The sequence below is a fragment of the Achroia grisella genome, unplaced genomic scaffold (assembly GCF_030625045.1).
Source record: "Achroia grisella isolate CSIRO2021 unplaced genomic scaffold, CSIRO_AGI_Agris_v1 utg840, whole genome shotgun sequence".
Classification (NCBI taxonomy): Eukaryota; Metazoa; Arthropoda; class Insecta; order Lepidoptera; family Pyralidae; genus Achroia; species Achroia grisella.
The window spans coordinates 2,017,233-2,042,437 of NW_026713038.1; the positions used below are offsets into that span (position 1 = coordinate 2,017,233).

The 25,205-nt window shown below is 31.9% G+C and overlaps 1 protein-coding gene across 1 annotated transcript in view; it reads right to left on the reverse strand.

Annotated features, from left to right (window-relative positions):
* The window catches only part of LOC131852090 (PAS domain-containing protein cky-1), a 124,177-nt gene that overhangs the window by 887 nt on the left and 98,085 nt on the right, over positions 1–25,205 (reverse strand). The window contains exons 6-9 of the mRNA XM_059202714.1: positions 24,801–24,907; positions 15,744–15,897; positions 1,197–1,520; positions 132–742 (exon numbers count right to left, since the gene is read on the reverse strand). Coding sequence (XP_059058697.1) covers positions 132–742; positions 1,197–1,520; positions 15,744–15,897; positions 24,801–24,907 — 1,196 coding nt within the window. The remainder of the gene's footprint in view (positions 1–131; positions 743–1,196; positions 1,521–15,743; positions 15,898–24,800; positions 24,908–25,205) is intronic.

Genomic DNA, 25,205 nt, shown 5'->3' on the forward strand with positions numbered 1-25,205 from the left:
TAAAAATAGAGGTAAAGATTCTTATTATAAATCCGATAGGTCATTCGCGTATGCCTTAGGCTTATAAAAAAATAAAAATTGCCCACATGAATGATATTAAAAATAGGTACTTGCTAGTGTTGTGGACTTACCAATTGGTCTTCTAAGAATATCTCCCTCCCTGCTGGCGTTATACGCAGGCGGTGGGTTACTAGTCCTCAGAGGTAAGCTTAACCTATTAGGATTACAATTTTCATCTACGGATCCGTCGGCGTTCGCAAATGTCCTTTGACCTCTATTCCATTGCTGATAGGAACTTTCCGTAGTCACAGTATTACATCTATTGTTAGTATGAGGAACATATTGCTCAGGTGACCAGTCGAATACAAAAGTATGACTGTAGTTATGCGCGTACGCTGTAGGAGTACCAGACGGTGTAGGAGGTGTCGTAGTTACATAAGGACTTAGATCTTGATGACATACGTCTGGTACTTTCTGCAGAGCAGATTCAGACCATGTCGGACTAGGATTCCATTGATCAACCATTTCTGGTTCTGTAATATTGAAGTTCTTAGAGCCTGGACGCCTGCTGGCTATAGACCCTGCTGATACAGCAACTAATGTATCTCCAGATGTCACTGTGGATGGTGTACATCTAGGAGACATGTTGGATATGGGTGTGTTTGGTTTATCGTCAGGACTCTTTGTTTTCCGTTTGGCGTTAGATTGGATCCTCGTATCTTCTATACGTATATTGTGGTACCTGAAAATTAAATCTAATGTTAAACATGTGGCACTTCTTAATTGCAAATTTTGTAGATGGAGGAAGGCATGGGTCACAATTAGGTAAATTGAAAGAGGACAATGAACGGGAGACGAAATTTACTATAGTTCTAGACAGGCCAAGATCTTTTAGAAGATTGTTGAGAGATTTGGCTGGTATATCTCTCGCTTCCACTTCATAATATTTATTTGTTTTCATTGCATGCTCTTTATGGTCATGGTTTATTCGGGAAAAGGTAACATAAAAATTATTTTATATTTTATTCACATTTTCCAACTATATGTACTTTTTGCTCTTTTCTATTAAAAATTGTTACATTTAATTATCTATGTACGTATTGATTGTTGTGTGCCATAATAAATATAGAGAAATGGTACAAAAGTAGTACTTAATTCTATATAATTCTTCCATTAGTACGGATTAGACATCTTACCTATTATCTTGAAGCGATACAGAGTAATCCACAGGTCCATTTTCTGCTCTTTCATATGCATAGTGCATAGGAGTCAAATGTGGAACGTGTGGTATATGCGGCTGCAGCCCTGCGTTGGGCATCATGACGGGTTGGTTGCCATTGATACAGACCGGCGGTGTTGGTGCATATTGCATGGTTGGAGGATAGACCTGGATGTCTGGTGGTGGAGGGCCATACATCCTCGTTGCTGCTTCGTAGGCCAGACCGTAATGCAACTTGGACTGTACAGCGTAATAGTGGTAGAGCCAGGGATTGGCTTTCATGACGGTTGCTTCTTGTTCACTGTTAAAAACATACCATTTCATTAGTATTCTCAACATATTTTAATAACGAAGGAGATTTTTAATTCACCTTTATTTTTCAATATACAAGGTGTTTATATCAGTATCTACTCAACTCTATAACTCAATTGTTTAATATCGCACCTTAATTGAGCTTAACACATACCATTTGTATTGTATTTAATTGAATAATATGTAGAAAAAAGTAGTGTACTGGTTCGTGGTAGAATGTTAAACCGACTTCTGTATAGGCACCTCCGGTAACTTACATCGTGTGGTTTTTTTGCGGGAAAGAATCTTGGTGAAGATTTTTCAATAAGTGAAAAGAAAAGGTACTATGATATACCTACTGGTTAAATAAACAATGTAGAAATCGAATATTTAGTTCGAATTAAACAGTGCGCGTCACCTCAATATAAATATCAATTAAAACAAGTATTATATTGCGGTTTCGGGCAGGTAACCTATAGAGAAGAATCTCCCATCGCCATCATTCGACAGGAGCGTTACATGCTTTGCCCATTAATAGAATGGACACCATTAAAGTTTAATGTTTATATATATTGTATTTTACTTTATGTTTACGCTTAACAATAATTATACGGCCCATAACTTTGAAATTCATTGTAGGTATAAGCTATTAAGTACACGTTGAATTTGTGTAGGTATCTATGCTAATTAAAGGGAATATTATAAAGTTGTGCGACCGAGCTCTAAGGTTTTTTGTTTATTTTTTGTAATAAGACATTTTTTCTGTGAAGACATTAAACATATACAATAATACATAGAATTTATAGTAATAATACATCGTATACATATGTTGGGGTATGTAAGTTCGTATCATCATTACATAGTACAAAACAAAGTCGCTGTCGCTGTCTGTCCGTCCCTAAGAAAGCTTAAATCTTTAAAACTACGCAACGGATTTTGATAGAGTGATTCTAGAGGAAGATTTACATATATAATACATGTACACCCGGGTTAAGCCGGGGCGAGTAGCTAGTATGGTATAATACTCGGAATAACAATAATTTATAGTCTTTTTTGGTCTGTCGTGTTTGTCGAATCGATCGAAAATCGAATCGACAGACTAAAACAGAGTATAGACTATTAGAAGAGTGTATTTTTTACACTCTTCTAATAGATATATATAGTCTGTGGTAATAGCAATGATATAAACTAAGTTCCCTGAATCTCATGAATAGTTCAGCTGGATAGACAAAGTTGCATTTAAGTAAGATTATCAATAGAATGTAAGAACTTAAGTAGGTGGGCTGTATTAAATTTGTACTCTCTGTATATAACCTTTCGCGCGAATAAGCTAGGGTTTGTGGCAACCTTTAGATAGTGAATGCGGGGAAATGTCACATAGTTGGACTTATTCTTAGACTTTGAACGTACAGACTTCGTGAAAAGTGCTTGGAGAAAGTGTTTCCTAATTGTTGCTATGATGATGCTGACTCTTGTTATACGGCAATTCACTTAATTATGGTATACACTAATATATTTTGTCCTATAAAAATATCTGGTTGTAGGGTTCAATAGTTATGACATTTATCAGGATTTTATAAGAGATTCTCTTGTCAAAAGTAAAACATTTAAATAATATATTGTGGCGGAAATTATCTATGACAGGATTCAGTAATATGGTGATGAAATATTTATAGGCCTAAGGACAGTGGAAAGGATAGCAGCTTGAGACTGTACAACTCTTCAAAACGTCAAACAAACAGTTCTTTTAACCTGTTTCAGACCAATATATTTATAATTTACATTGTTTTATTCAGTTATCGTCTTCTTTATAAAATCATCTTAATAAACAAAAGTAAAATCATCCTGTATTTAACATCGGAAGTAAACTTAAAAAAACCTACTAATATCTACAAGATGAATTAAGTATGATTTATCCATTAGGTAGTTCCGACATTTTATCGTGGTTCTACTCGTAATTTAATATAGCTTCTATTGCATTATTTTTTATTTGGTTTTAAATACTCTCTTCGCATGCTTATGTGCCATTATTTTTAATGTTATTATACGCTAATAAACGAATATAATGTACACAAAAAATATGTAGGGTTAAAGGCCAGTCTAAATTTATCATAACCTGAATGCAATCGAAATATAGATTAGGCGCTTTCGCGCACGAACGCGGTCACGTGCGTTACGAATTAATATATATTTATGTCAGTCCTAAAGAACTTTAATATCTTTGGACGAGATGTTATTTTTGTTTGATAAATAATATGTTAAATATGAAAAACGTTTTGGCAAATTTTAATTGATTACTTTATGATAATAGAGCTGATAAAGAAAATTTAGTTTCATGCAGACATGACTGTATGGGCGCAGTTCCTTTTGCCTTTTCGTTAAAGATAATCAGAACCGAAAAAAAAAGAAAGATGTCTTATCATCATCATCGTATCATGTATCATAGCTATATTAAGTTTCACTGATCCTCAGCAATTTATGTAATTTGGATGGATGGAGGATGTAATTCTTCCAACGTTTGTATGTAATTTGGTTCAGAATCACCGGTGAGTATTCAGGTTCTTGACTAACACTTTTATTTGCGATGGTACATCAAAGTTTAGATATGTGTTGGACGGCGACAAATCGCTTTTAACATTCGCATTATGGAAAGAGTAGATACCTCCGACGCCCCGGATCAAAGGGCGAACGGATAAAATCTTGATGTTTAAACACGTTGTGCATTAATGAACTAGACCTCGGACCGTGATTTATTCATCTCAGTTGCAAGTTAAAAGCTTGTTTGATAAATAGCATGCCACTATTCTATTGGATCCGGTACAGAGAGCAGTGGTGGGGTAAAGATTGTGTCATCGAGTGACTCAATTAGGGATCAACGATTGTTTTAGTACTATACATTGATGCGCAGACGTAATATAATGAATAGTAGTAAACTCCGTCAAATGATTGTGTATGTGTTTTAAATCTGAATTATTTAAAGGCCTATTCTCGATTGTACTTAATGAGGTATGTCATGCTGAGAACTTAACATGTGGTATACTGTGTGAAAAAAGTGAATGTGTAAATGGGTTATTCAGATTCAGGCTATTCAGATGAAGGCAGTTTCACCGCATTCATCGTAATGGAAAAACCTGGAGAAGGATCTTCAAATAGTCAAAAGAATTAATTCAAATCGCCATGTAATTAGACGAATTTATAACTGACGGGGAATAAAGTTTTGATTGGATACTAGGCAAATGCAATGCAGTAAGATCTTCATTTCTCCACTAATATTTGTATGGATTGTTGACCATCTATCGCTATTGTTCCTTCATTGCATACGTGTATTGTGCTATTAATTTTTCTCATAGGTCTTACGCGTTATTCTATAAAGCTTCTTCAAGAAATGCTGTGTTAAAATTAATTTCTTGCTACTTTAATAGAGAAACATAAAATTTCATGATTTGTCGCAAATAATTTTTATATGCTAACAGTTGTTTTGCCATTATGGTTCTTATGTTCAGTAATATTTAAAGTGACAGTCATAATACCAAAACTGTGTAAAGATGCATTTGCTATATTTTGAAAATTGTATACAACACACAAATGAAAATTATTCGTTTAATTCTACCATTAGATTAAATCATCTACGGTACAAGATCGGACAACGGATGAAGCATTAGTATGCTTATCTCCTTAGTAGAGTTTAAGAGAGAAATTAATTTTAATTGATTAATACTTCCTTCATGTTTGTTAAAAAACGACGAGGTTTTCGCTCAAAAAATTGTGTGTATAAAATGGGGCTCGTTATGCATAACTAAGTAAATGGGATATGGAAAGCATATCCGTCCGTGTCCGCCAATTTGTGCGTCCGCGCACCAAACGCATAAATCTCAGAGACATGACGTAGGCGGCGGACATGTTGACAATTTGCTGTCGTTCACTGTACCAACTATACCATTATAAACGTATTGCTGTTTACTATGTACTTGTTAGTCGTATCATAACTACTTGCTTTTCAACCAAGTTTAAAAGACTTCAAAGTATTCTATTGCTGTTGGCCACAGCTGGCGTTTACAGCTTCACCGTACAAAAATGGGGTTATAGAGCTTATTAGGCTGAAAGACAATTTGTTTGACGGATATCACTTCAACTATAATAGAGAAAAGTTATACAAAAAAGAAGTTATATTAAATATAATGGTATCTCAAGGTTGATCCTTCAACGCGAATGTGACACCCTTAGTATTTTAAGTGTCCATAAGCTATGGTAACCGGTCACCATCAATATGCTTATGTAGTATATCTTAGTTGTTATAGAATTAATTTTTGAAAAAGATAATAATAATAAGAATCCCAAAATTATCTCTCTTCTAAATTTCTTGGATATCTATAAGGAGAGAGATATATCGGTCGTAACTAAATCTTATAAAACAAAAACGTGTATATGTATCTTATTAAATTTATAAGTAAATATACCTATTCCGTTCCATTTTTTTTTATAATATTTATATATATTTAATGTATACTATTGTCAAGTTATATAATAACGCAGAACGAGTATCACAGTTTAAATAAACTAAGACGAATTGTAAATCAATATAATGCACTGATACTTTAGAAGATAATTCTATTACTCCACGAGAAAGGTATAACTCGGTCCAAACTTATGAGCATCGAAAGGATAGGGTAGGATAGGGTTACTTGGTCAGTCTGTACTTGATTAAAATAGTACATTGATGTCTTATTTTACCCTTTAACCAACTGCAGCCTCTATAAGCTTGCATGGTGTTGGTTTTTACGTTCTCTTATATATGCCCTATAAAGAGTTTATGCGGGCGATAAAATTACAACAATGTAAAGCCTAGGACACTATTAAATCTGTAAGTCACGTGAACTGGGCTCATTATTAAGTTTGTCAGTGGAAAGCATGGAGTAACATGAGTAGGTTGTGCAACAGTTCGGTGCTACGGAGTGACAAATGATGCAATCTTGTGAACAATGCAACTGAGCTTGTGAGCAGAGCGGATTTATAGCGGGTGGCGGGTAAAGCTGTCCGAAAGATGAGAATAAAGCGTATCTAGCTGAAGTTTGAATGCAAAAAAAAACAAATAGCACTATATTTACATATAATTTATATAACTCACGCTGTATTTACAAGTTTGAATAATATTTGCATATTATACAAGTAAAGAATAAGTAGATATTAATAAATTTTGACAGTAGTAGTGTAGTACAATTCAGTAGGTAATAATTAATTGGATAAATATCCAAACTTTATCCTAAATGTATTACTAATAATTACATGTATATATTTTATATACTCGTTATTATTAGCAATAAAATTATCAAATTAGTTGAAATAAGTAGTAGTAGGCTAGTGATCCTTAAACAGAAAAAAGAAATCATGTGAAATATATATGTACTTTAAATGAATTGTTCGCGAAGAAATGCATAAATATTAATATAATTTTGTTACTTTTTGAGTTTGCTTACATATTGGTCATACTTACTTCCTATCGATTATTGTCGCTTTCATGAAGTTATTATCTAGTGGACTTCATGTTATCATACCAGCGATCAGAAATCTTTATTTTTTATAGAACAGAATCTTTAATCCTTTTTATATATTTTAAGGAAAGTAAATCCAAGAGACTATTTTAGTATAATTTACTTTTACCAGCCTAGTAGCTGTTAGTCTGCTAACTTGCACCACTCTTATAAAACTAGCGCCCAAGGGCCGACACTGCCCTTTGTATCGTTGATTGTTAGGTCAACTGGACTGTCACCCACTCGTACATTGAAATTAATTTAGATCTGCTATTCACGCGCCTACCTGAGATTAATAATAAGCCTTTACGGTCCGTATCTACATCGATTGTTATACATCAAAATTTAAGTTGATTGTTGCCATTAATTAGTTGCTGTTACTCTCAACTGTTATTTCTGTTGCAAATGTTTTGTGTTTAAATGTTATTTGCTGTATTACTATTAACACATTGTGTTCTGTTTGTCTATGAATGTAAATAGGACTTAATAGAAATCCTAGAATTTATAACTTGATTTAAATACGACGGAGCACATGAATTATGGTTGAAATCGGTGCGAGAATAACTAAAAGCGTAAGTCAATAATGTGCTCTAGTCAAACAATACATTCAAATGAACTTCAATATGTAATAAGAATAATGCGTTTTGGAACTCTCCATCATATTATAGTCAACAATAAACAGTTTGTCTGCTCCCAGCATATTGCATTCACTTGTTATCTATTAAATCATCGAGCCATATTATCTTTTATAAAGAATTGATTAATAACTATTCGATTGTGGAACTCTTTACCTCACGAAATACGTGCCAGTTCTAGTATTGAAATATTCAAATGCCGATTAAAAACGTATTATCATTCACAATGCTGACGTATTTTTATATTTATATATTTAGGTATATATTATAATTACATTTTAACTTAAGTCTTATAATTTATTTATGTACCATTTATGTATGTCTATTGATACTTATAGTTAATATCATTAAAACAATATTTTAATATCTCCTCTTTTCATACACGTATGTATGATTATTCTATTTAATACACGATCCTATAACATTTTCTAGGTTTGCTGGAAGAAATCTCTTTTTAGAGATAAGCTCGCCCTTGTACATTACATTTATTCTGTATAATTTTTTTATTATGTGTGTGTGTACAATAAAGAATAAAAGATAATAACTCTTTTTCTCTTTAGGGTAGATGGATTTTATTACTAATTATTAGGGGATTATATTATCGGATAGATTTTTAAAATAACAACGTGTAAATGGAGTAAAAATTTGGAATAATAAAGCTCCTTTAAAAAACCGAAGTCACTGGTGTAACAGGAAGATAACTAGATAATACGTTCTTACGTAAAGCATATATTGAGCTTAGTTTAAAATGTTGACCAGGTCAGTGCATCTCTACATTGTCGTGGCTCATAAATACTGGAACGAAACATTATTTTTCTCTACTTACACCTACTAAAACGATAGCAGCTAATAAATTACGTGCAACTTTTGAAATTGAAAGCTGCGCAGAGATACATATCGCGTGGATTCTATGAAATTAGCGCATTTTCGTGTATTTTCAAGCTATAAAATATTGTTGGGAGTAACCGCCGGCGCCATCGATCAAGCTTGGTGCTTGTTAAACACCGTTTCTCACATCACAACAATAGCCCTACGAAGGCATATTTCAAGGCATTCCGATACTAACATCGGCCGCGCGATCGGTTTGCAAGCCGCTCTTACCCAATAAATCAGCCCTTACAATATTTATTCGTCGAGAACCATCACTATCGGTTCCCGATGTCGGAGTTATAGATGGCGTGAATCGGACTTGTATCGTGTTCAATCTATTGATGTTCATACCTTTTGCTTTGTGGGAATGAACATAAATTTGATAGACGATATTTTGTTATTGTTCTCATAGGTACAGTCACACTTATTTAACCAGGATTAACAACTCCATTTTTAGCAAATTTAATAAAATTGGCATTGTACAAAATCGTGTACACAATGGCCGTGGTTTATTGGTGTTACCGCGGCAGATTGTCGTTGGCAGTGCCGTGACCACAGAGACTATTTATATTTTATTATTATTTCATATGTATATTAGTTTGTACAGTATTTATAATATGGTCCATTGGCAGTCCTTTCCACCACCTTCTTTGGGTATGCCAGGTGAATTAAATGTGTGTTTTTAAAAAATGTGTGAACCATCTTATGTAAACTAATAAAATTAAACTTAAACTAAATTTACTTTGGAGTAGATTAGTAGAGTTTATTGTGTTAGTTTAACTATTGTCAAACAATAGTTTGTTTGCTGTGTTTACATATAATTCTTAATAGTTATATTATATATACCCATCGCCCTTACAAAAATGCCAAAGAGATGATTCTTATCTCAATATATTCTCCATTTTCAAATTATCGACGTTAACTGTCAGTTTTGCCTAATACTATATGGTTAGCTAATTATTCCATCTTTTGATCCAAAGAGTCAATATTCCCGAGCAATTTGCTCTCCGACGGTTCGAGATAATTGCGAGTTATTGCCCGCAAATGGTAGTGGATATGTTTACGCGAGCGGGCGTACGTCGTACCGCGTCATCTACTATTGATATCTCAATAGGGAAGTCTGTAAGTGACCGAGTAAAGTTATGGCGGTCATTTTTCAAAGTCTACAGCGCAACGTGGGCCCGCCGCATTATCGGACGTTTAATAGCACAGCTTTGAAGCCAATTAGTTATCTGTGTTGCCACTTGAGTCGCGTTGCAAGTATTGTATTATTTAAAAGATTTGATAGATGTTGTTTGTTGTAATTTTTCTTTAGTTGTTCAGTTTTGTTCCGAGTGCTTTTAGAGATCAGTCTGCAATTCTTAATACTATGATAACAGCGGAGAGCAGCAATATACTACCAGGTTTTGTTGTTACAACGACAGTATTGTTAAACTAGTTGATATTATTTATTATTAATTGTAGTTTAAAATGTAATGTACAAATTTATTCAGTGTTCCCATATGTTTTATATTACTAGTAGTAAAATCTTTATTTGAATAGGTTCACAGGTAGGCCACGGAATTTAATCGACTCGTGGACTACCTATTCAAGTGATCAATAGTTTACTGGCTGGTATATCTATATAATTATATCTATTTATCTACAAAGAAGATAGAAAAATCAATAAAAAGTTATTTTATCAGTAAGAAATTAAGTTCTCTCTTTTTTAATTTAGGCTTCTTTTTTAATTATACCAATAATGTGATCTATGATATCAGAAATCTTCTATTAAATTACTTATGTACCATGCGAAGCCGTAGTGAGTCGCAAGCTACTATTTACTACAAACTACTATTAGTCATATGAATTTGGGGTTGATATTTAAATAGGTAATATATAAATATTTTCTACATCGAATGAAAACGAAATCGATCGAAAAAGGAATTAAATCGACTAAAAATAACACGTGATTTCGATTTTATATAAATTCGATTAGAACTAGAATAGCGATATAACAGCAATCTTGTGACGGAATCGGATATGAAGAAAATTTAAGGGGAAATAAATCGATAAAGAATTTATAATGTAAATTATAAAATTATGGAAATCAATAAGCTCATCCTTTTGCAAATTATTAAGATATGTAGATTAAAACGACCAACTAGTAACACAATGGACCTATCAACGTACTCAAGGCACAGAATAATAAAAAAAAAACCGGCACGTGAACCGGATTTACATATCGAAGGTTCCGAATAAATATAAACAATTTCATTGTAAATTATATGAACAATTATTTAGGTGCGTATGAATACTTAATTCTTTATCTACGTGATAGCATTAAAAACACATTCTACGTTGGTTCAAAACAGATGTAGCAATAATATCAATCCAAATATTGCAACTAATAATTATAATATTATATTATATGTATTTGCTGAATATTTTTGACGATTGAAACATTTCTATTCAAAAACTGTGCACGTTCATATCCCTACATACTATAGCAAAAACCTCTAGTAAAAAATTAATAATATTTTCTATCTTCATATCTTATTGCAATTAAACCATTATTTCTAAAATACAGCACGTAAGATTATATTACATATAGTGTATATTTTTGATTGATTTATTATAATAAAAATGTGTTTATCAAAGACAAATGTAAAACAGAACTCTAAAATAGAGTCTAGTCAGTGTACTGTATTTTTAAACGCAAGTAATCTACATTATTAAAAATTGTTAATAGTTAACAGAACGCTATGAACGTATGCAGTATTCTAAAAATGTAGGCATCTCAGTACATACAGAATTCCATTCAAAATTATCTCCAATTACAGGCTAATTCATAATTACTGCTCGCCGTACCATACGAGTATTATTAGAGCCGTGATTATAATTGGCTCTTACTGGAAACCTGCATAGTTGACGATAAATTTTGTAGTCTACGTATTGTAATAATAAATAATGAGAAAAAGAATATAAGTAAGGCGTTGAATTTGTACGTACGGCTTATGTTGAAAACACTTTATCGCGGGCAATGACGTAATGCATTTTCAGAGTGACGTTAGTGTGACTTTGTCACATTGTGGGTGGAAATTTGACGGCAGAGTGACTCTAAATAAATCATCTATGAAACTAAATGAGCGACAATAAAACGCTGTCACTTGCATTATGATGAGCTGGACGTACGTGACGTCATAAAGTGACGACAGAGGGATGTCCATAGTTGGATTGTAACGAAGAAAGTCGTAATTCAACTTCTTCATCACTATTTAACAGGTATAAAGAAGAGTAGACTTTAGTAGAGTGGAAGAGCTAAGAGCCGTGATAAGGTAGAATAACGTTTGGTACGCTATGACATCTTAAGGCTTTTTATTAGGTTATTCAATAAAATCTTCCATGCAACTACATTATTCAAATAATACGAAAATGATTAAATACAACACAAATATTCCCGCTTTTCGGGAGTTGTCTACCACACATCGTACAGATCTAATGTTCCGATATTTTGTGTATTCCGAAACACATGGTTTAAGACTTCGCTTGATACCTTTTATTGCTGTCATTATTGGTTTAGGTAATCTGTTGTTTTGGTATCTCCATATTGTAGTTTGGCAAATTGGCTTAAATCAATAATAATCATATATATATCTAGCAACTAGAGTTAAATTAATTATTATATCTAAGCAATTTACATTATCATAATATCATTTTACAGTAAATTTAGATATAGTTTTTGGAATAAGAATATAATATAGAACTGTGAATTTCATTATAGATTCTATAATATTACTTTTGTGACCACAATTAATAATTAAGTAAGTAATGAACACCGAACATATAAATATAAAGAAAGTAAATACGTTTACAATATTTTTTAATACCTACAGTCCCTTTCAATAACAATATAACCATACATTTGTTATTATTCCCTAAACAGAAGACTAAAATTCCGAATATGTTAGGAAAATTGTCGTCGTCTGGGAACCCTGTACATAACTTATACTTAATGTAACCTCATCAGTCTATAATACAAATACAACAAACAAATTTATAAGATAAATTAATTAAGACATTTTTGCCCATGTAATTTAGATGTAACACGAGATAATTACATTTAGTACTTACAAACCACTATTAATATTTTGATGTAGATTAATTACGTGTATTCATTTCATAGCTACCACTGGCATCGATTATTAACTATAATACCATAGATTACGATAGCTTAAAACATATTTGCCGTTACTCTGTCAAACATTACATAAATATTTACATCCATCATCCATTACAGCCTTGAGAGTCATCAAACATGATTGATTTTTTCGTTAATTCATTCTCCAATACAAAAATCTACATCACACGTGCAAACAAAAATTATATCATCATTTATTTTATACACAAACAAATTACACTCTTTATTACTTTAGTACAAATATTTTAATTGGCATATTCGTTAATCAAAATATTAAGACACATAACTATCTAACAATAAATATTAATGTTTATCAGTTTATCACATTTTAGAATGATGTAAACGGCAATATTATTCGACGGAATCGATTTCAATGCGATGTATCGAGTTATTTGTATCGATTGTGTGGCAAATAGTTTATTGATTTATATTAAAAGTGATTATTGGATTGGACACGGATCGCCTGTGAGACCGTTATTGATATTTATTTAGCCAATTACAATGAAATTGATCGATTAATATTATTTTGTTGTGATGTTATTTAATATTCTACGTAGAATTTGTGAATTTAGTTAGAAATTCATGGTACAGCCTGCGAGTGCGCAATTGTAATGTCTGTCTGTATATTTTGCCCGTTCGATTTGCTCTACTGAACATAAATTGACATTTTGATATATTTATAAAATAAATAATTATTTACGGAATTAATAAAAGGAGATTAACACAGAGATGCACATAAAGGTCAACTAAATTAACTATGAAAAGAAATTAAAATAAGTAAAATAAAACCTCTGAATTTGTATATCATATAAAATGTATTTAATTTGTAAGATGAAACTATAAAAATAGCTGAGGCTGTGTATGTGTGAGTTTTTGGTAAATATAGCACGAAGAGATGATATAACATATCGATTAAAAGTGCATGGTAGCTCAGTGGTTTATAAAAATAATATAAGGATATATATATTATATATTATATACTAAAATAAATCAAAAGAAATGGTAGAATATACGTATGTAATGTATGTCTATATCTAGATATATATATGTATTTTAATTGTATGCGAATGAACATAAAAAATATTGATATTGTTAGAGAAGCATAGATTAGTCATATACAGGTCGCTTTTCTATATGTATTGAAGAAACATACACGTCGTATATCTGTTCACTCAATAATTGCGAGGGATGCTATAATAGCTCGATGAAGTGATTCCACTTTCGATCTCTGCAGATATCCGATATATTAGTGATAAACAAAAAGATACAATGATTAGAGCGGATATACATCAATTATAATAAAGATATTGTGAATTGGAACTAGTAACAATACTTTTTAGGCGAATTTAAAAATTATGTACACAATTCCATTATAATTTTTTTGGTATACATTTCCCTGATAATATTTAATGTAATGTGAAGTTTCTTCTTGCGATTGACTTCTGATTGCTCTTAAATCGGTTTTATACAAACGTAAAATTTAAAGTAATTTTATTTACAGAACAAAATCTTAACTAACCACTATTTCTTCTCAGAATTGTATGTTATTCAACATTGTTATTGTAGTCAATTCTTATGACAATTGACTTGGCTTACTCCTCAGCATTTTTACAATTTCAAAAACCTAAGAATGTTTAAATTCTATAATACAGGTCAATAAACTGTACCTACACGTTCCCCACGAAGTACAGAAACAATCCCATAACCGCTCTATTATATCAACTGTGTGGTAATAAGTTTCTGAAGTACCCACAACGATTAAGTTGGGTTTGTGAGTGGTCCGACGTTTAGCGCTCGTTTGCCTGAACGATTGAGATTTCGCTTGCGTGTATGAAAACTGTTATTACTACATAAATAATGGAGTAAATTATTGATATTAATCGAAATAACTTTCCCATGTTGATTTCTTGATAAGATTTAGTTACTTAAAAACCTAATCTAATTATATACTTATTGATATATATGTTGATATTTTTTTTTATAATTGGAATAGTAAACAAGTGATGGTAAGTGTTAGCTGTAGTCTATATGCCAGAACGTGTTGTTCATATATATCGGGGCCGGTCACATCACGTTACACGTGACAGCCGTGATTCAAATCACTTTTAGAGGAGTAAAATCTCTAATTATAGATTTAGATGAATTCTATAATTTCATTATCTAATTGCACTCTTTTATGTCGGCCACATTTGAACTGACTACCTTTTTGGCGTTCGTCATTCAGTCGGTCGGTATGAAAATTCCTAACAAACCCCTCCCTTACCCATAAAGATTTTGTTGTGGGCGAAAACACGAGTACAGTCGTAAATAAGTATTAGCATAGGACTGATAATTTGTAGGAGTATTTAAAATTTTGATTTATGTTTCATACAACAAATATTCCAATCAGTGACCGGCTTTGAAATCAGTGGTCGTTTGGTGAAACGTAATAAGTGCAGTATGATGCGGTTAGCCACAAGTTGCCAAACATTTGTAAACTTTAAACTGTTGCGGTAAGGTCTAAAAGTGGTTAAATGGACATTGCAGATATTAGTAGGACCTGCATGTTTCTAGTTACAAATAAAATTACGAATAATCGTGAGAATTAAGTATACTGTTTGCATAAAGAGGGCTCATAGATTCGATTCAGGACTTTCGAAAATGAAATTTGTTTCAACTAGTTTTCTCTTCACAAATTTGTAATATAATAAAAAGTAACAGGTATTGTCACAACCTATGGAATGGTAATAAAATAATAACAATAATACAGCGCAATATAGTCTAACTAACTAATCAACTGATATAAATACTTAGATATTTTTTTTGTATATACATACATAATATACGTAGAAAACACCCAGATCGATACAAACAACCATACTCTAGAATACAAATGTCTGCACCGTGCGAGGAATCGAACCCGTGACCATCGAAAATAAAGCGGTGTGCTAAACCGCTAGACGGTCAAAATAATAAATTAAATTAAATTTCACCAGGATTTAAATGTATATTTTAATAGAATATATCTTAATTAATCTTACCTCAATACCTGGTTGGTACAGACAATAACAGGCCGCTGTGAATTTTCTAGATTATCCTTGAGTTGGAGAACAGCATGGACCCAGAGGAACTGTCCCGAACGCCGCTGAAGCCGGAGAAGTGCGATACACGACCGCTCTTGTTCCGATTGGGTTACTATTAAACAAAAAAACAGTATTAGTATATTAAATGTTACTGATAATATTAATATTCTAATATGAGATAGCGTATCATTACATAGTATAAAACAAAGTCGTTGTCACTGTATGTCCGTCCCTATGTATGCTTAAGTCTTTAAAATTACGCAACGGATATATCTAATTAAAGAGAATATTATAAAATTGTGCGACCGAGCTCTAAGGTTTTTTGTTTATTTATGTAATAAGACATTTTTTCTGTGAAGACAATAAACATATAAAATAATACATAGAATTTATAGTAATAAACCATTATGTTGGGGTATGTAAGTACGTATCATCATTACATAGTATAAAACAAAGTCGCTGTCGCTATGTATGCTTAAATCTTTAAAACTACGCAGCGGATTTTGAGGCGGTTTTTTTAATAGATGGAGTGATTCTAGACAATGGTTTATATGTTTAATACATGTACACCCGGGCGAAGACGGGCCAAGTAGGTAGTTTATAATAAAAAAGTGAAATACGAAACCGGTTTGAGAAATTATTACACTGATGAAAAATAGATTATTCATAGACAAGCCATAATATGTATACATATCTAAATAGGAAATATACGATTATTTGTTTGTTTATTAATACCCATAATTAAATTTAAAACATTTGCTAAATCTTCATATCTATTATTACTCACTAACTGATTGCTTTGACAAACTTGCAGCGGCTGAAGCCCAACTTAAGTCTGACGGATATGACTTTAGTCTGAGGGCACCGCTAGGGATTTGAACCTCGGCTCAGGCCGATGTTATTTCGATCCCCGTTTGAATTGGATGGGGGATCGATTGGAGAACAGGATATATCAATGTTGAGATGAATGCAATACTTAACATGCCTACATTTCGCTAATTACGAGTACATCTTAATCCAATATGGGAAGTGGTGAACCGTTTGTTACTCCGATTATTTTGGTTTGTTATCGCTATTTCCATACACTTTGGAAGTCGGTTGAAAAATAAGTGACTCAAAATTCTACAAACATTAATTAATCAAATACGGGTTCTTCTCAATATTAAAATAATACCTAAAATAATTTCTCGCAAGAACAAAGCTTCTATTTTTTACATTATATACTAACAGGTACTTGGTATTACGACACCAATGAGTTTTTGCTTTCATTCGTCTCTCCATTGATTCATAACTTTTTTCATTCAAATCGTTTTTTGTTGTTGTAATGTTGTTGATACGTCAAACAGACGGACAAAAAGCTCATTGTAATATCAAACGAGCAATTACAAATCCAATCCGAATTGAGTGTGAATTGTTATAATTGAATGAATATACGACTGTAGCTTCTCTAAGGTTATCTAATACAATCTCATGTCTTCTAAGTAGTTAGACATTTCGAAAGACATCACAAGGATATATTAATAATTATTAACTTTAATACGTAATGTAAGATTTAAACTTATTAATTACATTACTTGATTTTAATTTATAAATTTATTAATTATATAATTAAGAATTACAACCAATATAACATTTATGAAATTATTTTTAATTAAAGTTAACTAATTTATGTTTGATGTTACAAAATATTTAATTAGTTATTTACATCAAAAAGTGCTTGTTTGGTAGTTTGTATTTACAGGTAATAAGTTTGGGCTACGTAATATATATGTCATTTGCATTATTTAGTTTGTAAAACTACTGGTCGAATCTTGACCTAACTATTTATTTATTTATTGACTTCAAATTATGCGAGCCTTACAGCTTCCCAATATGCTCGCTTAGAAAAAAAATTACAAAATATGAAATATTAATAATTACACAAAAATATATATATTAAAAGAATAATAACCGACAATTTTACGTGTTATTTAGGAAATCCATTGCCATTCTGCTAAAATTCAACAAGTCACATATAAATATGTGGATCTACATGAGATGCACGAGCTTCCGTATAATTATAACGTCAGGTATAAAACATTTTTGAAAATGTAAAATATACAGTTTAATTAAGAACCTACTCCATCTTTTGAAGTCAGTTGAAAATAATTAGCTAAGTTGTGTCCAGTCAAGAATAATAAATTAATTGATTTTAAATTTATATAATAATAAGTTCGAGAATTATGTACATATCTTTCGTCTGAAACTATGTACATTCCGAAAGTGATGGTAGAATAAAGAGTGTCATTTATTAATAGCTTTTAAGGTATGCTTAAAAAGTTCATTTGAACTTTGTTCCTAGCATTAGCATAACGGAACTGTATATAACTAAATAAATACCTACCGCTTCGCTGAATATCTGACATGAAGACAGATAGATGTATGCCAGCATATTGTACGTATACGTATGTCTATCATGTAACAAGCCCATAGCGACATACTGTCTTAGGAAGGCCGCAAGGTTCTCATAAAACCAGCTTTTAGAGTCGAGGGTCATGGCCCACTACAGTGAGGCTATCGATTAAGTAGCCGCCGCCTAAATCGATAATTCATATTTGTACACAGTGATAGCTTTAATTTTACATGAGATGCGTATGGTCAGACGATGGCATCGAAAACGTACTCATCGCCATTTACGGTGTTCATTCCCGTGTCTATCGATTGTCATAAATGGTTAGTTGCTTGTCGATTAGTGAAGATAATCGAATGAATCGATTTTAATTGATTTATGTTACTTTATTACATCATAATGTTGATACGAATTTATGGTTTTCGATCTTTATGCTCGATTAAACATTTAATAAGTTACTATAAGGTAGTAATTAGCTTTATTAGTTTTAATGGCGCGATACATCAATAGACTACTTCAATCCATTTAATTCCACTATAAAACATAGGGTTGTTTTGGTAGTCAGTTTATACCTGATATACTTTAAAAAGTATATAACTAAGTTATCACCATGAAGGTTGTTTTAACAATGTACATCAATATATGATAATATATAATCTCAACAAAAACTTAACTACTGTAATTCGGTGTAGAATAGTCAAACAGATTAGAGTTTTTGTGGTGAAAGGAGTTTTCGTTCAAACCTACATTGTCCTACATATGTAATTTAATTGTCATATCTCACTTCAAATTGGAATTTGGAATTAAATAGATTTCCCTATACCTATTCATTGCAGTGAATTATAAGTATTGTTAAGCTGTAACTGTAGTAACCTGTAGTACCTATACCATTTATAGTCTATAGAAAAACTATAGTATTTGTTTGTGGTTATTTTTTGGGTATCAATGTATAATAATCACTGTGCTGTAAAGTATCCTTTTATTTCTATCATATCTTTGTCTGCTTCACTATTCACTATTATCATTAAAATATAATTTAGTAAAAATTAAACTAACTAATTATGCTGATTATATCTTATGTCTGTTTCAAAATAAAAAAATAAAGTCCAGTCCTTTATCTGTAAATTGTCTACACAATCCGCATAATAAACTCTATTTGATACCACCAAACATAAATTAGAAAAGCAAATGGCGGCTTTTAGCCGCGCTGAGTTTAATGAGAGCGAAGGTCTTGTGACTGTTCTATACATGCATTAATTCTACGGTTTATAATTAAATACGCATTCTAATTGTCGGACATCCGTGTATAGGTTATTTAGAATTAACATTTATGTGATCAGTGCCGGATTCAGCCAGCGAGGGGCCTGTAGCAAATTCTTTTAAGAGGCCTATTGTTTGGGTTTTGATAAAAATAACTCAAAATCTAATAAATGAAAAATTATATTCTCCGTTTAAACTTTGACATAAAATAGGCATTTTTTATTGTAGGTATTTCGTTCAGATAGTTGTGACTGCGCGGGATCCATAGAATTTGCTACTCTTGCTATTAGGCTAATCCAGCACTGTATGTGATCATGGTCAAGAGTGAACAATAGGAAACAGTGTATATTATATAGTCAAGACAACAATCTAACATTCAGATGACGTGAGGTAGGCACATTTTCATATCAATTGTTATATAACGAATGGAGCTTTCAGCGGGAAAACGGAACTAAATGTAAACACGTAAAGTAATTTGTTCTTAAACAAATTGCGCAAATAACTGACAATATGCCGTGCTAAAGAAAACTGTTATACAAATTCATACAAAAATATTGTATTGTAAGTCATAAGCCTGTTAATGGCGAATGAATACTTATTACTACTGTACCATTACGTTTTACCTATGACTTAAATATTTGTGGTCTCATATTATGTCCAATTAGGGGAGGAAAGAGCCTTGAGAATTGCTTCATCATAGGTTGTATAAATCTAGAGTATACAAGTTGTTATATTCGTGAATATTTAATTAATACAACTTAATATTATTTTATATTAGAAAGAAACGTACTTAAGTGGCTCATTTCGTAAACAAACAATTTTAGTATATAAAGAAAATGCTATTATAAATAGTTTTGCATTTAATTTATTGCAGAAACTATTATATACTAAACTCTAATATCTGTCTCATTTTTAAGACTGTTTACAAAACTACACTTAAGGAATTTACTGAATACTTCACAGCTCTTGTCAGAGAGACAGTCTACGTAAAATTGATGTATAACAAGGAGCCTATTGATCTAAAACACGCAATCCCCATGTTTGTATTGGCAAATTTATTCGTATCTATAAAATGCGCTATTGATTTAGTTCCACTAATAAATACTTAACAGCGATAGTAAATATTTATAGCAAATACTCAGTAGGTAAGCAAGCATAGCCGAGGTCTTTAGATGTCAACAGGATTGAATAATAGGGTCATATTTACTGTGTCTATATCTACGCTATTATACAGATACCGGCAAACTTGAAAAGTAATTTTGTACCACGTGATCTGCGCGGCAGCAATTTTGCATACAAACGCTTCAATTGCTCTAGCTATATGGTTCTGTTTAATTTCTTGCACGTTAACTGTACAAATGTCGGCAATGAACATTTAATGGACTTAATGTCGAAAAGCATCTGTTTAAGATACTGGCAGTCTACTATACATAGGACATCTATCACCTTGAAAAAAATTGTACCCTGTGACCTACAGTATAATAATTAATTATTTAAGTAATCAGTAATTTTGGCAGGAAATTTTATTTATTGTCTGGAAATTTAAATCACAAAACAATTTATTTATTACTTGTGGTCGTTCAATGATCGAAATTGAACCAATATTAATTTAAATTATAATAATGAACATTATTAAGATTCTACTGTTAAAGACTTGCATATATGCGTGTGTATGTATGTCAAATACATGGTAGTGTGTGTAATGTTTTTGATTTAATGTATTTATAATTAAAAAATATATTAGTATTCTACACTCTTTCTATAGTAATAAACTACGAGTGTGCGAAATTTCATACGTAATTTTCGTAAAACGTTGTGGGTTACAAAGTATTTGCTTCATGTAGCAATATAATGATTCTAATAAATAAATAATTAAAGGACTAAAATTGATAAAAAAATAAGAATACCTATTACTGATATTACTATATTTGTGAAATGTATTACAAATGAATCACACTACCAATTGATTAGGTTAATTTCAAGATACAAGATCTAATAATGTAGTAAATTTATAGCTAAAATTATAATTGCTGAAATTATCTCATAATATCAGATAATATCATAAAATGTATCCCACGCAAACGGATTACGAAGGCATTTAGCAAATAATTGTCTCATAAATGCTAATATTTAGATAATGATCTTAAATATACTATTAATTTGATATTTAATTATTTATAGCAATTAGAATGGATAATAGACTTGCAGTTGATATACTGTGTCGATTCTAAGTGAGTAAGGAAACAAAGGTATGACAATATACCTACTGTTAGTCAATGTACAGTTTGAGACAGTCCTGACTCCCAAACCAGCATGAGCTGTATATCAGGAATCTGTGATATTATATTGTACATAGGGTTGATATGCCTTATTCATCAGCAAAGGCAACGCATGCGGAAACCAAGGACGTCTCATGACGCTCATGTTACTGTTCATGTTTAGACGTTGTCACTTTCATCCAGTAGACCATTATCTTGTTTGTTAATTTAAAAACAAATTCGAAGTGACCTCAAGAAAAACATGTCCTAATAATTTTGAACCAGACATGTCCTTATAGTTTTAAACCGCATGTCTATAATTTGTCAGTAGCTTTAAAATATAAACGGATAACTACCAAGTTAATGCATTTGCTGTTACAAATCACATGAAATGAATCACTTCTATTTACAACCATATCATTCGCAAAGAGAGCGTAGGTAGATTCATGGAGTGCGGTCACAAATCAAACCCACTTTGCACACATGCTTGAAATGACTACTTCCAGATAAATCTGTGGTAGTTAGCAGATCCAGTATATAACCATAAAACACTATACCGTGGACTTTTCTGTAACTTAAAATCATAATACCAACTAGATAACATCTCACGAACTATTAACACAGTCCAACTATAGTATCTTCTGATATATATTCACTATAAGAAACAAAAGTGATTGAAATTACAAAGATTATGGTGTAAAATAAATCTTAATTCAAAATAAGAAAACGAAGTTGACGGCTTCGGTAGTCTAGCGGTTTATCACACCGTCTTACTTCCGAAGGTTACGGTGTTCGTTTCCTCGCACGGTATAAACATTTGAATTCATGAGTATGATTGTTTCTATCGGTCTGGGTGGTATCTAGGTATATTATGTATGTATTTACAAAAAATGTATCTATGTAGTTATATCAGTTGTCTAGTACCCATAAAGAACAGCTTAGCTTGGGACTAGATGGCTCTGTGTAAATTGTTCTGAGATATTATTATTATAGAACTATTGTTATAGTCAAAATTTTGAATACAAATTTAAAATTAGAACTCGTTTGTAAGATACGCGTATTTAGCTTGGTCGTTTTTGGCGCCTTGACCGGTCATCTAATAGTTAATAAGACTTGTTGTTTAAAATCAACAGACGAGAACAAAATTGCAGAAATAATCGCCTCTTGTTAACCCCCATTATTCTTACAAGCGCATGCGTATTCTTCGAATGTCAATCTGTACACTTCAAGCTTTGAAATATGACTCATATTTCGATAACAACCGATTTGTTAAATCGAAACATCAAAACTAAATTGTATGGACTGAGTATCGAGGCGTACCGAGTACAAGTATCATTCGAATGATTCGATAATCGGTAAGGACTGTATGACCTTTGAAAATGATACAGCTAGGACATGTAATTTAGAATTCAATCGAGTAGATTTTCAATGAGACAAAGCTAATATCAACAAAAGGTACTTAAAATGAATGTAAGATAGTAATTCTAACATTTTTTAACTTGATGAACTAACATTGTTTATATAAATTCTTAGACCGTATATGTCACGATATTGTAAAATTACTATTCTTACTTTGAAGATACAGTATAATTTACGGTGCATATTATAATTTATAGCCATAACAGTATGGCAGTTTTGGCGCCATAAATCTTCAAGTACCACGTATTTGCATGCAACACGTAGTGAGTGATTATTTGCTCAGCGCATGCAACCATTTTGTCACCTGTCACTCGACCTGGGAAGCACATCTTCACGGTTTAACTTCGAGAGTGTTCCAATTTTGAATTTAGCTAAGCTACTTATTTCTGTCAGCTATAGTCACGAATACCGCTACAGGATTTCAAATTTAGAATTTCACGCCACAAGACCATTCAGCTTAAAGTTGTTTGTCTATGCTTTAATAGTTTGACAGAGTTTGCTCTAGGGTTGTGGCTATTCTCTCTAACACTCAACAGTCAAATAATTTAATTAGTTTAAATTAATAATCTAATAAACATAAAATCTTTTTAAAACTTAATCTTCGAATTATATAATGGCATATATTTTTTTATTTCTTTCATTTTTTAATCTAATTTAATATATTCGTATCAATTTAAACAAATTCACTGAAATAAAAATTAAAGCCAAGCAGAGTTTATGTTATGTGTATTAAATAACTAATATCTTTTTAAATATAATATTTAGACATGTTTTTATTAAATGTAAATTTAATATACATAGTAAACCTGCGACCAACCGAGGCAAATCATTGTGAAAAACCGCTAGGTCATCGTCAAAAACAAATATGGTACCACCATATTTTTTCCTATCACAGATAACATTTCCTATTTAGTAAATGTTTGGCACTATAAAAGCGGCAAACCCTATAGTGAGTAGTGAGTACTCGAGTTCTCGATTCGGATTTAATCGCTCACGTATTCCGCAGTTCACACACGAACGTCACGCCGTCGACATGCAACTTTCCCTGGATAAATCGAGTTAAACGCACTCATATTGTCACAGGTTATCGAGTACAATCGCCAGATGTATGACGATGGCTTAATCTTGCGTCGTAGTATGTTTTGAAATGACAAATTAGATTTAAGAGATTTTGAATGCGGAACATTATGGAATGTTATATTTTCACACGTTTGTTTTTGTTCAATGTGTGCATAAAAGCATATGAATTCTTTAAGACTGTCCTAGATTTATATTTAGCGTAGTAGAGTCCGTACAAGGTCGCGAGTCTGTCTATCTCACCTATTTAAGGCGCCTAGTAGCTGGCTTTATAAGTTGTGTTTTGGTTCTAGGGTGCAATACAGGTGCAGTACTTAGACATTTTAATTCTCTGGAATAGCAACCCATACGTGGTACAACACACAACTTACGTGTGGCTCATGGTAACGTGATGCATGTATTAGTCCACTGCTGGACTGTATGTTTTGCATAATTTTCCAATTTTTTATGATCTGTGGCGCACCTTGTCAGGACACCAGCGCCTATATATTTTTATTTTACTTATGTATTTCAGGCTACTAATGGCTTATTATTAAATAACTTATAGACTAACTAATTGCCATTAGGTGGGTTACAAATTTGTTTGTCATTTTAATTAAATAATATACTTACTTAGTCGGTGCTTGCTCTGTGCTTCTTTGCAGCAGTCAGGGTGGAGAAGATGGTACCAGCTGACTCCATGCAGTGAACTACGCTCCCAGCCCAGGTGCCATTCACTACTGGACAAAAATAAACATTTTAATTTACTTATTATATAGAGAGATATTCTCAACTAGTGTGGGCATGGCAAGTGCTATGATCAACATAGTACCGACAGTTGACAGTAACACTGACTATTCCCATGTAGGATTGTAGTCTTGAAAATATTTATGTATATATTTGTGGTTTACATTAGTAATTTTTTTTAAACCGCGTGTAAATAAACGTATTTACTACTAAGACGTGGAATAACTATATATATGTATTAAACATGAAAAATTTAAAAGTAACTAGTGATATTTAAAAAAAAAACAATAC